This window comes from Panthera onca, chromosome E2 (genome assembly GCF_046562875.1).
Source record: "Panthera onca isolate mPanOnc1 chromosome E2, mPanOnc1 haplotype 2, whole genome shotgun sequence".
Lineage (NCBI taxonomy): Eukaryota > Metazoa > Chordata > Mammalia > Carnivora > Felidae > Panthera > Panthera onca.
The window spans coordinates 57,114,995-57,127,107 of record NC_138353.1 but is presented as its reverse complement, the minus strand read 5'-3'; the positions used below and the strand labels follow the sequence as shown (position 1 = coordinate 57,127,107).

The 12,113-nt window shown below is 53.3% G+C and overlaps 2 protein-coding genes across 5 annotated transcripts in view; one reads left to right on the top strand and one right to left on the bottom strand.

Moving 5' to 3' along the window:
- Nucleotides 1–11,232, top strand: part of MEAK7 (MTOR associated protein MEAK7) — a 30,380-nt gene extending 19,148 nt beyond the window's left edge. Inside the window, exons 8-11 of one of the 3 annotated variants that reach the window (XR_013552580.2) lie at nucleotides 281–460; nucleotides 1,130–2,610; nucleotides 8,487–8,571; nucleotides 11,133–11,232. Coding sequence is in view for 1 of the 3 variants with exons in the window: in XM_078439112.2 (XP_078295238.1) it covers nucleotides 281–460; nucleotides 1,130–1,243 (294 nt within the window). In the remaining 2 variants the exon portion in view is untranslated. Of the gene's footprint in view, nucleotides 1–280; nucleotides 461–1,129; nucleotides 3,775–8,486 lie in introns of those variants that run through there. The other 2 variants (XR_013552579.2, XM_078439112.2) reach the window with 2 other exon arrangements.
- ATP2C2 (ATPase secretory pathway Ca2+ transporting 2) overlaps nucleotides 11,102–12,113 on the bottom strand; it is a 63,145-nt gene continuing 62,133 nt past the window's right edge. For both annotated transcript variants that reach the window (XM_081791571.1, XM_078439111.2), the window contains one exon: nucleotides 11,102–11,465. In XM_081791571.1, coding sequence (XP_081647697.1) covers nucleotides 11,347–11,465 — 119 coding nt within the window. In that variant the 3' untranslated portion in view covers nucleotides 11,102–11,346. The remainder of the gene's footprint in view (nucleotides 11,466–12,113) is intronic.

The window sequence follows — 12,113 nt, the reverse complement described above, 5'->3', positions numbered from 1 at the left end:
GTGGCCTCCGGTTTTGGGCCTGCTCTGCTGTCACTGGTGCCCCCGGCCAGCGCGGCCCCGGGAGGAGGCGCCGCTATGACCGTCTTAGCGGCTTGGGACGGGTGCCGGGATGCTGAAATTGCCGCGCTGTGTGTGTGTCTCGCAGTTAAAAAAAGGCGGAGGAAAACCGCATCCGCCTCTGAGCCTCTGAGCCGCCTGGTCTCCGTCTGGGGCTTAAGGCAGGTGCGGGCGGGGCGTCGGACGGAGGAGGCGCTGACGCTCGGCCCCCACCCCCCTGCAGGGCATGGGCGGACAGCACAATTACTTTGGGCTGTGGGTTGATGTCGATTTCGGGAAAGGACACAGCAAGGCCAAGCCCAAGTGCACCACGTACCACAGCCCTCAGCTGTCCGCCCAGGAGGACTTCCGGTTTGAGAAGATGGAGGTGTGGGCAGTGAGCGAGGCGCCGGGCTCGCAGCAGGTGAGCGCGGGCCGTCGCTCCGCGTGTCGTGTCTCCGCGGGCCGTCTCTCCTCTCTCGGCGTCTCTGCTCTCTGCGTCATGTCTCTCCCCTCTCCACCTGTCGCATGTCGTCTCTCTGTGGGCCATCTCTCCTCTCTCCGCGTGTCGCCTGTCTCTCCGCGTCTCTGCTCTCTGCATGTCGCCTGTCGTCTCTCCGTGTGCTGTCTGTCCGCTCTCTGCGCGCTGCCCCTGTGCTCCTGCATCTGGAGGCGGTTTATCCGGAACTCATTCCCAGCGGCTGCTGCTGGACGGAGAGATGCCCGCGGGTGAAGGGCAGAGCTCGGAGTCCTGTCGGGCTCCGTGCGGTTTGGTAGAGGAAACCGGTTCTGGAACAGGTTCCTGCCCCAGGTGGGAACCCGGGCGGGTGCACAGCCTGTCTGCAAGATGAGGGGGCTCTGGGGTTCCTTCTCGTTCCGGGGTCCTGCGATGGGCCCTCTGCCCCTCATGACCCCCAACGATGGTTCCCAGGCTGGGGGGCACCTCACTGAGGGTGCCAGAGCCCCCACTGTGTTCTCCTTGTGGCCAACAGTGGGATACTGATCCTGCTGTCATGAGCTTGAAGTCAGCAGGACGTTCCTGCTTGTCCCCGGCTGTCGGGGAGACGCTCACCTCCCTTCCCTTCTTCCCAAGGCCCAGAGGAACAGGAGCATCCTGGCTGTGGACCCTGAGGCCCAGGCGCTGCTGGAGATCATCGGGCGCCCTCGCCACAGCCAAGGGCTCCAGGACGCCCCGGAGGATGAGTGAAGAGCCCCCCGGGCTCGGGCCTCCCCACAGCTGGATCCCGGCTGCCCTGTGCAGGGCACAGCTTGCAGACCCCTCCCTCTGTCGCACGTGCTCAAGTTCAACACAGAGCCATGCTGGTCATGTCCGGGACCACCCGGAACGCAGTAAAATTCCTTTGCTGCCGTATACGGATTGGTCAGTGCCTCTCCCAGAAGTCCCGAGGGCCAGCAACCTGGTCCTTGTGTTGTTTCTTGCCGAGGCAATCCGGGGACACAGACGCCGAGGCCTCTGCTGGAGTGGGCATTTGATGGGCACGTGCCTTCCTGCCGCGCAGGACGGGTTCCACGTGCCGGGGGCGCTTGGCCTCTGCTCAGGACCCTGCAGCCGAAACCGTGCCTTGATGTTGCATTTCAGCTGGTCAAGGGCAGAGGCATTGGGGTGTGGGTCTCCGCGCTTTTGGGGAGCAGCTTCCCCTGACATGAAATTTCTGTGTTGATAAAGCAGCACAAACAGTGTGCTGCGGGGGGGGGGGGGGGGCAGGGAGAGCCAAAGACTCGGGAGAGAGCAGGTGTCCCCGTGCGACGGGTCCTCAGTGGTTTGCAACCGGGTTCCACATCCGCCCTTCTCAGCTGGTTTTAAAGGGGCCTGTGCCATGATCTACGGATCGCTGCCGAGGTGTGGTTCTGTCACCGATTTAAACGTGGGCAGGGCGGAAGCCCCGCCACGTCCCGTCGCATAAACTGGTGGTGAGTCGCTGGGAAGTACTGACCCGGGTTCCTGACCCTGGCACCGCCTCCTCGGTGTCGCCCCCTGGCCCAGAGCGGCTCCCAGAGGGGGGGTGACGGGCCATTCGATAGCAGGGACTCACTCTGAACCAACTCGAGTGACCCCGGCCGCTAACTGGGATCTAGGTCGGTGTCTGAGACGGGCTGGAGGAAACTAGCCTCACTGAGAAGTCCTTCCCCAAAGAGCTGTGTGCTCGTCTCCAGAACACGTATCTCTTCTTCGCCTCTCTCGCCGTAGACTTTTCACCTTCTGCAGATCTGACGAAGAACGTGACCCCTTATGATCGACATCGCCGGATTCTAAGCCGTCGTCAACTGAGCTGTGGGCTTTTTTCAGCTTCTGCTTTTGCTGCCAGGAGGCTCCTCCAACTTTACACTCGGCAGTTACCCCCCGGCCAAGCAGGGGGCCTTGCAACCTAGCTTCCAGAAGGCACGCGCGTGTCCGGCCAGCATGCAGAGGGACAGCGGCCTGACACAGACTTAGTCACTGTTGATTCTGCTTGAAAAAGCCGGCTTTTAATAAGCTCCTCTGGTACGTTGTGTGCTGTCCTCAGCTGCTGGGATCCCAGGCACAGGACATTAGGATCCTCAGATCTCTCTGTAGTAAGTTCTATTTATTACCGTAAATCCGAAGAGTTAGGTAGGTCCTGCACCTTCAGTTTGTTGAGGAATTTGCTTTCACGGAAAGGAAACTAGGGGCGCCTGGGTGGCTCAGTCGGTCGGGCGTCCGACTTCAGCCCAGGTCACCATGTCAAGGTTCGTGGGTTCGAGCCCCACGTCGGGCTCTGTGCCGACAGCTCGGAGCCTGGAGCCTGCTTCCGATTCTGTGTCTCCCCCTCTCTGCCCCTCCCCCACTCACACTCTGTCTCTCTCAAAAAGGAACAAATATAAAAAACATTTTTTTTGTCAATGCAACTCCATGCCTCACTAATAACAGGTCTGTTGGTATCTGTACCTTAAATACCTTCACTGCTGCCTCTGTTTATGGCTGTCAGAGAGGGTCAGACTTGGTCGGCCTGCTTTCCTTCCTTGTGCTCATTCTCATCAGAGTTCAGATTACAGCCCAGGGTCTGTCTCCCAAGACGGCACCCTCACACGAGGAAGGGCGGGCGCCTCCGGGCGCTCGGCAGCCTGGGGTCGGGGGTGGGGGGGCGTTCAGCCTTCCGATGACCTCTTTTGGTGCGAGGCTCTCCGCACACAGACCTGCTCTCTGCACACGCGCCACCGGGCCTGGGAAGCATGTGGTTTTAACAAATGAAGAGTTGGTTCTTTTGTGCAACAGGAATAAGAATTGGGGACCCGTGGTTTCCCCTTGAGTGAAGACCAATCAGGGCCCCAGAAGGTGCTCGAAGGAGGAGGCAAAAGCATGTCGTTTGTGGTGCGACCATGGCTACTGTTAGCTTTTTCCCCACCGCGTTTCCTTTACTTAAAAAAATGGCCAGAGGTGTACACAGTAAGGAAGCTTGAAACACGCAGGCTTACATCTCCGTCCAGCTCTTTTCCTCCCCGGGAGGCAGAGCCACTCATGAGAAAACCACGAGGGGACTCCTTGCACACCCGGCGTAACTGTGTTTTCCGTGACGGTGTGTCCCCCGCACTTAATTTTTTTTGGTGGAGATCACTGAGTCTCCCCATCTGTGATTTTTGTCGGGAAGAAGAAACTCTTAGAAGTTGAATGGTTGGATCCAAAAAATGCCTCTTTAGAGGCTGACACATGAGCCAACCTCTTTTGAGGTTTTATAGCCCTGCCGTACGGGAGCACCTGTTTGCTGCGTTGGTGTGGACACTGTGTTAAAACTTCGTTTTCGTGGACCTGATCACGTCTCAGCTTTATTTTTTCAAACGTTTATTTATTTTTGAGACAGAGAGAGACAGAGCATGATCGGGGGAGGGTCAGAGAGAGGGAGACACAGAATCTGAAACAGGCTCCAGGCTCTGAGCTGTCAGCACAGAGCCCGATGCGGGGCTCGAACTCACGGACCGCGAGATCATGACCTGAGCCGAAGTCGGACGCTTAACCGACTGAGCCACCCAGGCGCCCCTCAGCTTTATTTTTTCAAAAGCCGTCTGTGTCCTGCCCTCCTGGTGTCCTAGGGTGTCGGTTTTCTTCTGAATGATGTGCAAGAGTGCTTTTTGGAACGAAGCAAAGTAGCTGGTGACTTGCATGCCAAGTATTTTTCTCCAGTTTGTCGGACTTGATTTTTCTATATGTGAATTTCGCATTTTGTCCCATTTGGCCAGCGTTTCCTCTGACGGCTTCTGAGATTAGTGGTATGCTTGGAAAGTTTTTTGCCCACTCTGTGATTTAAAAAAAAAAAAAAAAATCCTGTTTTCTGCTGCTGCCCCTCTGCTTTGCATTTTTCCTTCTAAATTTTTGATCCATTCAAAACGTATTTAAAGTTTTTTTTTTTTTAATGTGTTATTTATTTTTGAGACAGAGGGAGAGCGTGAGCAGGGGAGGGGCAGAGAGAGAGGGAGACACAGACTCCGACACGGGCTCCAGGCTCCGAGCCATCAGCCCAGAGCCCGACGCGGGGCTCGAACCCACAGACCACGAGATCGTGACCTGAGCCAGAGCCGGATGCTTAACCGACTGAGCCACCCAGGCGCCCCCATTCAAAACGTATTTTCAAATGTACCTCTATCTTGTCCCAAAATAAATTCCAGTATCTTTTATATTAAGTGGTACATTTCTCTCCCACTGACTTAGAAGTTCTACTGTCTCTCTCATCACCTGAGTGTCTCTTTGAACTTGAGTCTCTACCTCATGCTTTAAGTCGTGGTGTTTTGTGATAAAAAATGCCAGAGCTGTTCCCCGATGACTTCCGGGTTTCTTTTGGAATGTTCCTCCCTATGCCTGCCTGTTGATTTTCTCCAACGGCTGGTAACCCTTCTAAAAAGTTTGATGGGTGTATGTTGGAGACCGCATCGAACGTAGATTGGCACAGGCAGGGCAGACATCTGGCGGATGTGGCTTCCTCCTGTCCCCGAGGATGGGAACATCGAAGTTTGCGATGTAGATTTTGTCGTTGGGATCGGCACTGTATATGGATTTTTTTTTTTTCCTCCTGAGGATTGTTTAAACATAGGAAAGCCCTTGATCTTTCTACCTAGTTTTGTACCCCAGCTACCTTGCTGAATTCTTTGGTCTGGGGGTTTTGAACCTTGGGCCTCAGAATTCTCTAGAAAGCCTCCTGAGGTGCAGATGGCAGGGCTGGGGAGAGACCTGAGAGTGGGCCTTTGTAAGGAGTCCCCAGGCTTAGTGTTTTGGCCCCTGTGATTTCTTCTTTTTCCGTCCAGCCTTATTGAGATCTGACGGATACAGGAGTCTGTGCAAGTTTGCGAGGTAGGTACATACAGCGTGTTGAATGCAATTGTTAATGATTGTGTACCTGGAAATGAGGAGAATTTCCCTACTCTGCACTTTCTAGGCCTTTTATTCTTTTAATTGTATCAGCAAATTCTTTAAGAACTTCAATAGCAGTGATAGGCCCTCACCATTCCTGACTTTGATGGAAATGCACCTGGTCTTTTACCGTGAAGCAGGGTGCTTTTCAGATACATTTCCACGTAAAGGAAGGATCCATCTGTATTTACGTTAAAAGTTTCCGTCTAGATGGGGAATGTTATAAAAAGGTTTTCCCTCTTAAATAAGGAACCCAAATCAGTAGGGCTCCAGCTGCTGAGCAGTGTTTGTATTTATTTTTTCTTTAATTTTTTTAATGTTTTTATTTATTTTTGAGACAGAGAGAGACAGAGCATGAGCAGGGGAGGGGCAGAGAGAGAGGGAGACACAGAATCTGAAACAGGCTCCAGGCTCTGAGCCGTCAGCACAGAGCCCGACGCGGGGCTCGAACTCAGGGACCGTGAGATCGTGACCTGAGCTGAAGTCGGACACTCAACCGACTAAGCCACCCAGGCGCCCCAAGCTGGTTTGTATTTAAACTGCCAAGCCTCGAATGTGTGAATTCAGTTGGACTGGGTTCAGTACTTGTGTGTTCAAATAGGTTAGTCTGGGGCATCTGGGGGGCTCAGTCGGTTAAGAATAAAATCCATTCTGACGATTTTTTATATCCTGGTAAGTTTTTCATCTTATGCAAGTTTTCAAGTTAACTTACGTACGTTTGACCAGTTACGTGAAATCTTTTGAGCTGTGGCTTTTTACTTCCATTTTTCCTACATTGTGTTGTAGCAATTCTGTTTTTCTTTTAAATTAATTTTGCTTTTATAGTATCTCCTGCTGTTTGTTTCTTTTTCCAATTTGAGTTGATTGTTAAGTTCCTACATGAAGAATGGAAGTAAATGCGTATATAGAGGTATCACTTTTCTCTTTGAGCTCCGCCTTCTTTGGTAATACTGTATAGACTCTGATAGATGTGTTCTGTGTTCGTGGTTGGCTTCTAGATTTTGTTAAATCTTTATTTCTCTTAGAGAGAGACACACACAGGGGAGGGGCAGACAGAGGGAGACGCAGCATCCGAAGCAGGCTCCAGGCTCCGAGCCGTCAGCACAGGGCCCGACGTGGGGCTCGGACTCACGAACCGTGAGATCGTGACCTGAGCCGAAGTCGGAGGCTCAACCGACTGAGCACCCCCCCAGGCGCCCCCGTACTCAGAGCTTTCCACTTGGAGCCAAGAGTTTAAAAATTTTTGTGGGCTGGAGAATTCTCCTACAAATGGGGCTGTTCACTTTCAGTTTTAATAAATAGTAATTAGGGGAGTCACCTATGTCCTGTCTACTTGGGATTGTGGTTTTAGTTGTGCCCTTTGCTGTGACCAGGTAGAGTCCCTGAATGAATTCCCTGTGTGTCTTCCTACATTTGCCGTACGGTGCCCTGTGAGTGTGGATGTCGAGTTGCCGTGTGCCCGTTGGATTTTCAGTGGTGAATATATCTCGTTGAATTCCCTGCCCTGCCTTCCCTCATGCTTTTGGCCTCGATCTTAATCTTGCCTGCCGTTAATGATGTCACGCCGCTGTGTGTGTTGCTTGGAGTTTGCCTGGTATATTTTAGCTTGATTTTTCGGAGTCTTTTTTTTCTTATAAACTTTATTTTGACGTAACTTGAATCGACCTAGAGGCTGCAAAACCGGTGCTGAGAGTTCCTGGGCGCTCCTCTCCCAGCTTCGCCTAATGAAAACATCTTCCCTAATCAGAGCACAGCCACCCAAGCAGGACGCTGGCATCGGCACGATATTAGCAACGACGCATAGACCTTATTCGAATGCCGCCAGTTTTTCCAAAGCCCCTGCTTTCAGGCACACTCAAGGCTAGGGGCACAGTCTTCCAGATGGCAAAGTCTGCCCAAGCCTCCCGACACCCACTACGCGGTCCGAGGGCCCCCCAAGTCGCCCTCAGGTTGGACAGTTTGCTGAAGAGACAGAACTCACCGAAACCTGTTGGGCTGTTGGTCAGGCTTGTTACGGGGGAGGATACACATCAGCGCCAGCCGCGGGGTGGACCGGCAGTGTTCCAAGAACAGAGTTTCTGGTCATCCTCACTGAGCCCGACGGTGGTCTTGGGGACCCCTGCCATCAGTCCTGGGAAACTTGATCACGTGTAGAGATTGACGTGACCCTCGCTACAGTCAGGATCCAGAACTGTCGCATTTGCCTCCCAAACTCCTTCCTGCTCCCCCTCTTCCAGTCCCGCCCTCCTAACGCTGACCCCCGACAACCTGTCATCCACTCTGTCACCTTAATTGTCACTTCGAGGATGTTAGGTATAAATGGAACCGTACCATACGTCACCAGTAAGACGGGTTTCTGCCACTCGGCGTGACACCCAGGGGACACACCCAGGATGCGACGTGGACGCTCCTGAGCCCTCCACTGTGGGGGGGGCCGCTCGTTGGCAGAAGGAGGCGTGGGTGGTTGTAAGATGCGGCTCTTATGAGTGACGCTGCCGTGGGCACGAGGGTCTGTGCCTAGAGTGGCGAGGCTGGGTCACAGGCTAAGCGTGTGTTTGACCAGATGGGACGCCATCAGCCTGTTCTCCAGAGCGGCTGTGGTACCTCCCTGCCCCGCAACACGTCCGGGCACCGGTTGTCCCACATCCTCGTGCCCTCAGCGTCCTGGGCATGTTTTTAGCTGTTCGGAGAGGTGTGTTTACTGCCTCTATGCCCTCTTAAGAGCTTGTGCCCTTTTTCTGTTTTTTTTGTTAAATTTTAATTTTTTTTTTTTTTAATTTTGGATCAGAGTCGATTGTTGGGTTTGTGATTTGAAAATACGTATTTTCCAGTCTTTTTTTTTTTTTAAATTCTCTCCACTAGTGACTTTCATGGGCAAAATGCTTTCACTTTTGGTGGAATCCAGTTAGTTTTTTTTCCTGGATTAAAAAAACTTTTTTTTTTTTTTTTTTTTATTCAAGCCTCATTTACCATGTTAGGTTAGTTGCAGGTATACAGCACAATGATTCAACAATTCTCTATATTTCTTGGAGTTCTTTAAGGTCTGTACCTAAATTTTTTTTTTTAATTCCAGTATAGTTGGATTGCAGAGTGATGTTAGTTGCAGGTGTACAAGACGGTGACTCAGCCCTTCTGTACGTCACCCCGTGCGTCTCATGGTAAGTCCTTACCCACAATCCCCTTCACCTGTTTCACCCATTTCCCTGCCCTCCCCCCCTCCAGTGACATCAGTTTGTTCTCTGGAGTTAAGAGCCTGACTTTTGGTTTGTCTCTTTTGTTCTTCGTTCGTTTGTTTGGTTTTGATTGCACTTAGGCGCGAAATCATAGGACACATGTATTTGACTTATTTCACTTAGCGTTATACTCTCTAGGCACCCGTGTAGCTGCAAATGGCAAGATTTCATTCTTTTTATGGCCGAGTACTCTTCCAGTGTGTGTGTGTGTGTGTGTGTGTGTGTGTGTGTGTGTGTGTGTACCCCACATCTTGATCCATTCATCGACCGAAGGACATTGGGGCTGATTCGTATCTCAGCTATTGTAAATAATGCTGCAGTAAACATAGGGTTGTATATATCTTTTTGAATGAGCATTTTTGTTCTCTTTGGTTCCTCACAAAATTAAAAATAGAATTACTGTGTGATCCAGTAATTCCCCTACAGGGTATTTTCTCAAATTTTCTTACCTTTTAGGGATGGCCTTGTGGGGTCATGTCTAAGAACTCTGCCTAACCCGGGATCCCAAGGATTCTTCTGTCCCGTTTTTCTGTTTTGGCCTGTGGCTCATGTTGAGTTCATTTGTGTGGCGGGCGTGAGGTCTGAGTCGAGGGTGGCTTTTCTCGGCCGCAGATGTCTGTCCCCACACCATTAGCTGAAATGACCATCTTTTCTTCATTAACTTGCTTCTGGATTGGTGTCAGAAGTCATAAAGTTTCTTTTTTGGGGGATCGGTTTTAACTACATCCCTGTCCTCACACGTTCTAGGATTACTCGGGTTCCTGCCTTTTCAGTGCGTGTTAGTAGCTTGTGGTTTTCAAGGAACTGGTTCATTTCCTCTAACTTGTGAATTCACTGGAGGGGGCTCTCATGATAGACCCCCTCCGTTCCTAACAGAGGTCATGTGTGTCTCCCTTTGGTAAACCTTTAGCAAGACTGGCGATCTTATTGGTATTTTCAAAGAACGAGCTTTTGATTTCTACCCGCGTCGTTGACTTCACTGATCTCTGCTCTTTCCTCTGTGTATTTTGGTGAATGTCCCTTTGCTGTTGATGGGTGGGTGTTTTACAAGTGGAAATCCGGCTAAGTCTTCTGTATTTTGATGAAAAGATGCCTGTATAGTCTGACGTATTCGTTGGACTTGATGGTTGGCGTTGTGTCTAGTTTTTAGTTGTTTCGCCTTAGCACTTGTTTATTTCATCTCTTAATCTGCAATCTACCTCGGGCTATCGTGGACGGTAGAAATAGGGGTGAAGGGTACTTTCTGATGTCGTAGTCTAAGTATCGGTCGGCCGGGGTGGGTCTTGATTATTTTTTAAGGGGAAGCACGTTGCTTGGATGCGTCCTGACTCAGAGTCGAGCTGTGCACAGGCTTGTGCGCGGGGCAGGTGTCGGCCTGTCTCTCTGAGGGGTCATCAAGGGTTGGCAGCTGCTGGGCAGGTACCATCCTTGTGCGAGTGGCCTCCCCCTCCAGGCAGCCCTCTCGATCATGTTTCTGCCGGCCCGGCACATGTGCGTGTCCCCATTTAGCTGTGGGGGTCACGTGTGGGGGCTGCAGAGAACAGTGCAACCCAGGCCGTAAATCCTACTTCCAAGGAACCGGAACTCTGCCTGGCAGCTGCAGGGGTCCACTCTGACCTCCCTCACCCTGGCCTGGCCCAGACGGCCGGCCTCACAGCCACCGTGGCTGGTGTGAGGGTTATTTTGTGGGTCAATTTCGCCCGGCCGTGGGGCCAAACAGTAGTCTAGATGTTCCTGTGAGCTCTGTTTCTCGGGGGTGATTAACATTCATATCGGTAAACTTTGAAGAGAGCGGGTTGCCTTCAGAGGGCGGGTGAGCCTCATCCAGTCCCTTAAAGGCTTAAGAGAAGGGCCTGGGATCCCGGAGGAGGAGGGGAGCCCGTCTCTGCCTGGAGCTGCCCGGGAGACCCCGCCTCCCCGAACACAGGGGACGGGCCAGCCTGACAGTCGCGTGGGTCACTTTGTTAAAACAAGTCTCTATTCCCTCCCCCTCCTGTTGGTTGGGTTTCTCTGGAAAAGGCTAATAACTGGGGGGCGGGGTTACAGCCGTGGGCTCATTTCACGAAAGCTGGGGCTCCACGGCTGGGTCTGCGTGGCCGGTTCCTGCCCCCTGTGGGCTCTGCCATCTTGGAGCTGGGCGGACAGGCCTGTGGTAAGACCGGCCCCGGGGGCTCACGCTCAGGGGGCTGGCAAGCACCCCGGTCCCGGTTCCAGAGGGAAAAGGCCAGGCCTTCGCTGAGGCCACCGGGGCGTGACTCTCTCTCGCCCCAGATGCGTGGGTCATGAACGAATGGCTGCGTGGGGATCCCTCCGGGGCCACCCGTAGGAAAACCATTTACCAGGCACCTGCAGAGCCCTTAACAAAAGGGTACAAAGCCCCCCACTTTACGGTTGAGGACATGAGGCCTCTTCCTCGTGTGGGGCTGCTGTGGCACAAATACGTGGGCAGACGTGGTTAAGAAAAATCACTGTGATTTAATAAATAGCAAGGTGTTGCCGTGCGGTCTCCAGAGCTCAGCCGGAGAGGTTGGGGTGGACGCGGGCCCGGGCCCAGGCTTCCTGCCGGTTTCCCAAGAAGCAGATCAGGTGAGGGACCTACCGCACGGTGTCCTAAAAGCGTGCCTCGGGAGGGGGCCTGGGGGAGGGCCACAGTCACATAAAAATATAGATTATTGAGGGGTTGGACGCAGGCGGGGGCCGCTATGCATCTTCCTGGTGAACCTGGGCTTTCTCGGCTCTGGAACAGAACTTTTCGCATAGTTTGAGCAGCTCTGACAAAATGAACACGGATGAAGCCAGTGCGGTTAAAAGCAACAAGTCTGCAAAAAGGTGAAAAGAAGATGGGGGTCAGAGTGCACGGTGCCACCCTGAGGCTCCCTTCCCCACGTCTCGGCTTTGGTCGCAGAGAGCCCAGAGGTGAGGGGCGAGGACCCGGGAGCCGAGGACCAGGACTTCCCGTCCCGGGAGGGACGGATGTCCGTGCAGCTCCACAGGACCACCCCGTCCTTCCAGGGGGCTCGGGGCTGGGGTGGGGGTGCGCTACCCCCTCCGGCAGTAACAGGACCCTCCCCCATCCATCCTGAGGGCAGACACCCCCCACCCCGGCCTCGTGTTCTGAGCAGTCCTGTCCAGCACCTCCGAACCGACCGTGTCATGACCTGTGGCCATGACCTACGCCGGCCTCCCCACCTGCTGGCTCCCACCACGTAAGTAGCACCGGTCACTGCTGTTGCTCAGGTACCCTCCTCCCCCCACCCCTCCCCTCCTCCCACTTGTGTGCTCTGTTAGCTTCAGGCAAAGGCGGCCAGTCACCCCAGGCAGCTCACAAAGAAAAGGCTGGAATCGCGTCCGCCTGGGTGGGGAGGCAGGGGAGCCCCAGGATTCCACCCCGGGGCAGGTGCGCTTGGGGCCCTGGACGGCCGTGGTCATTGAATCATGTTGTGTTTAGCCCGAGCTGCTGGGTGGCC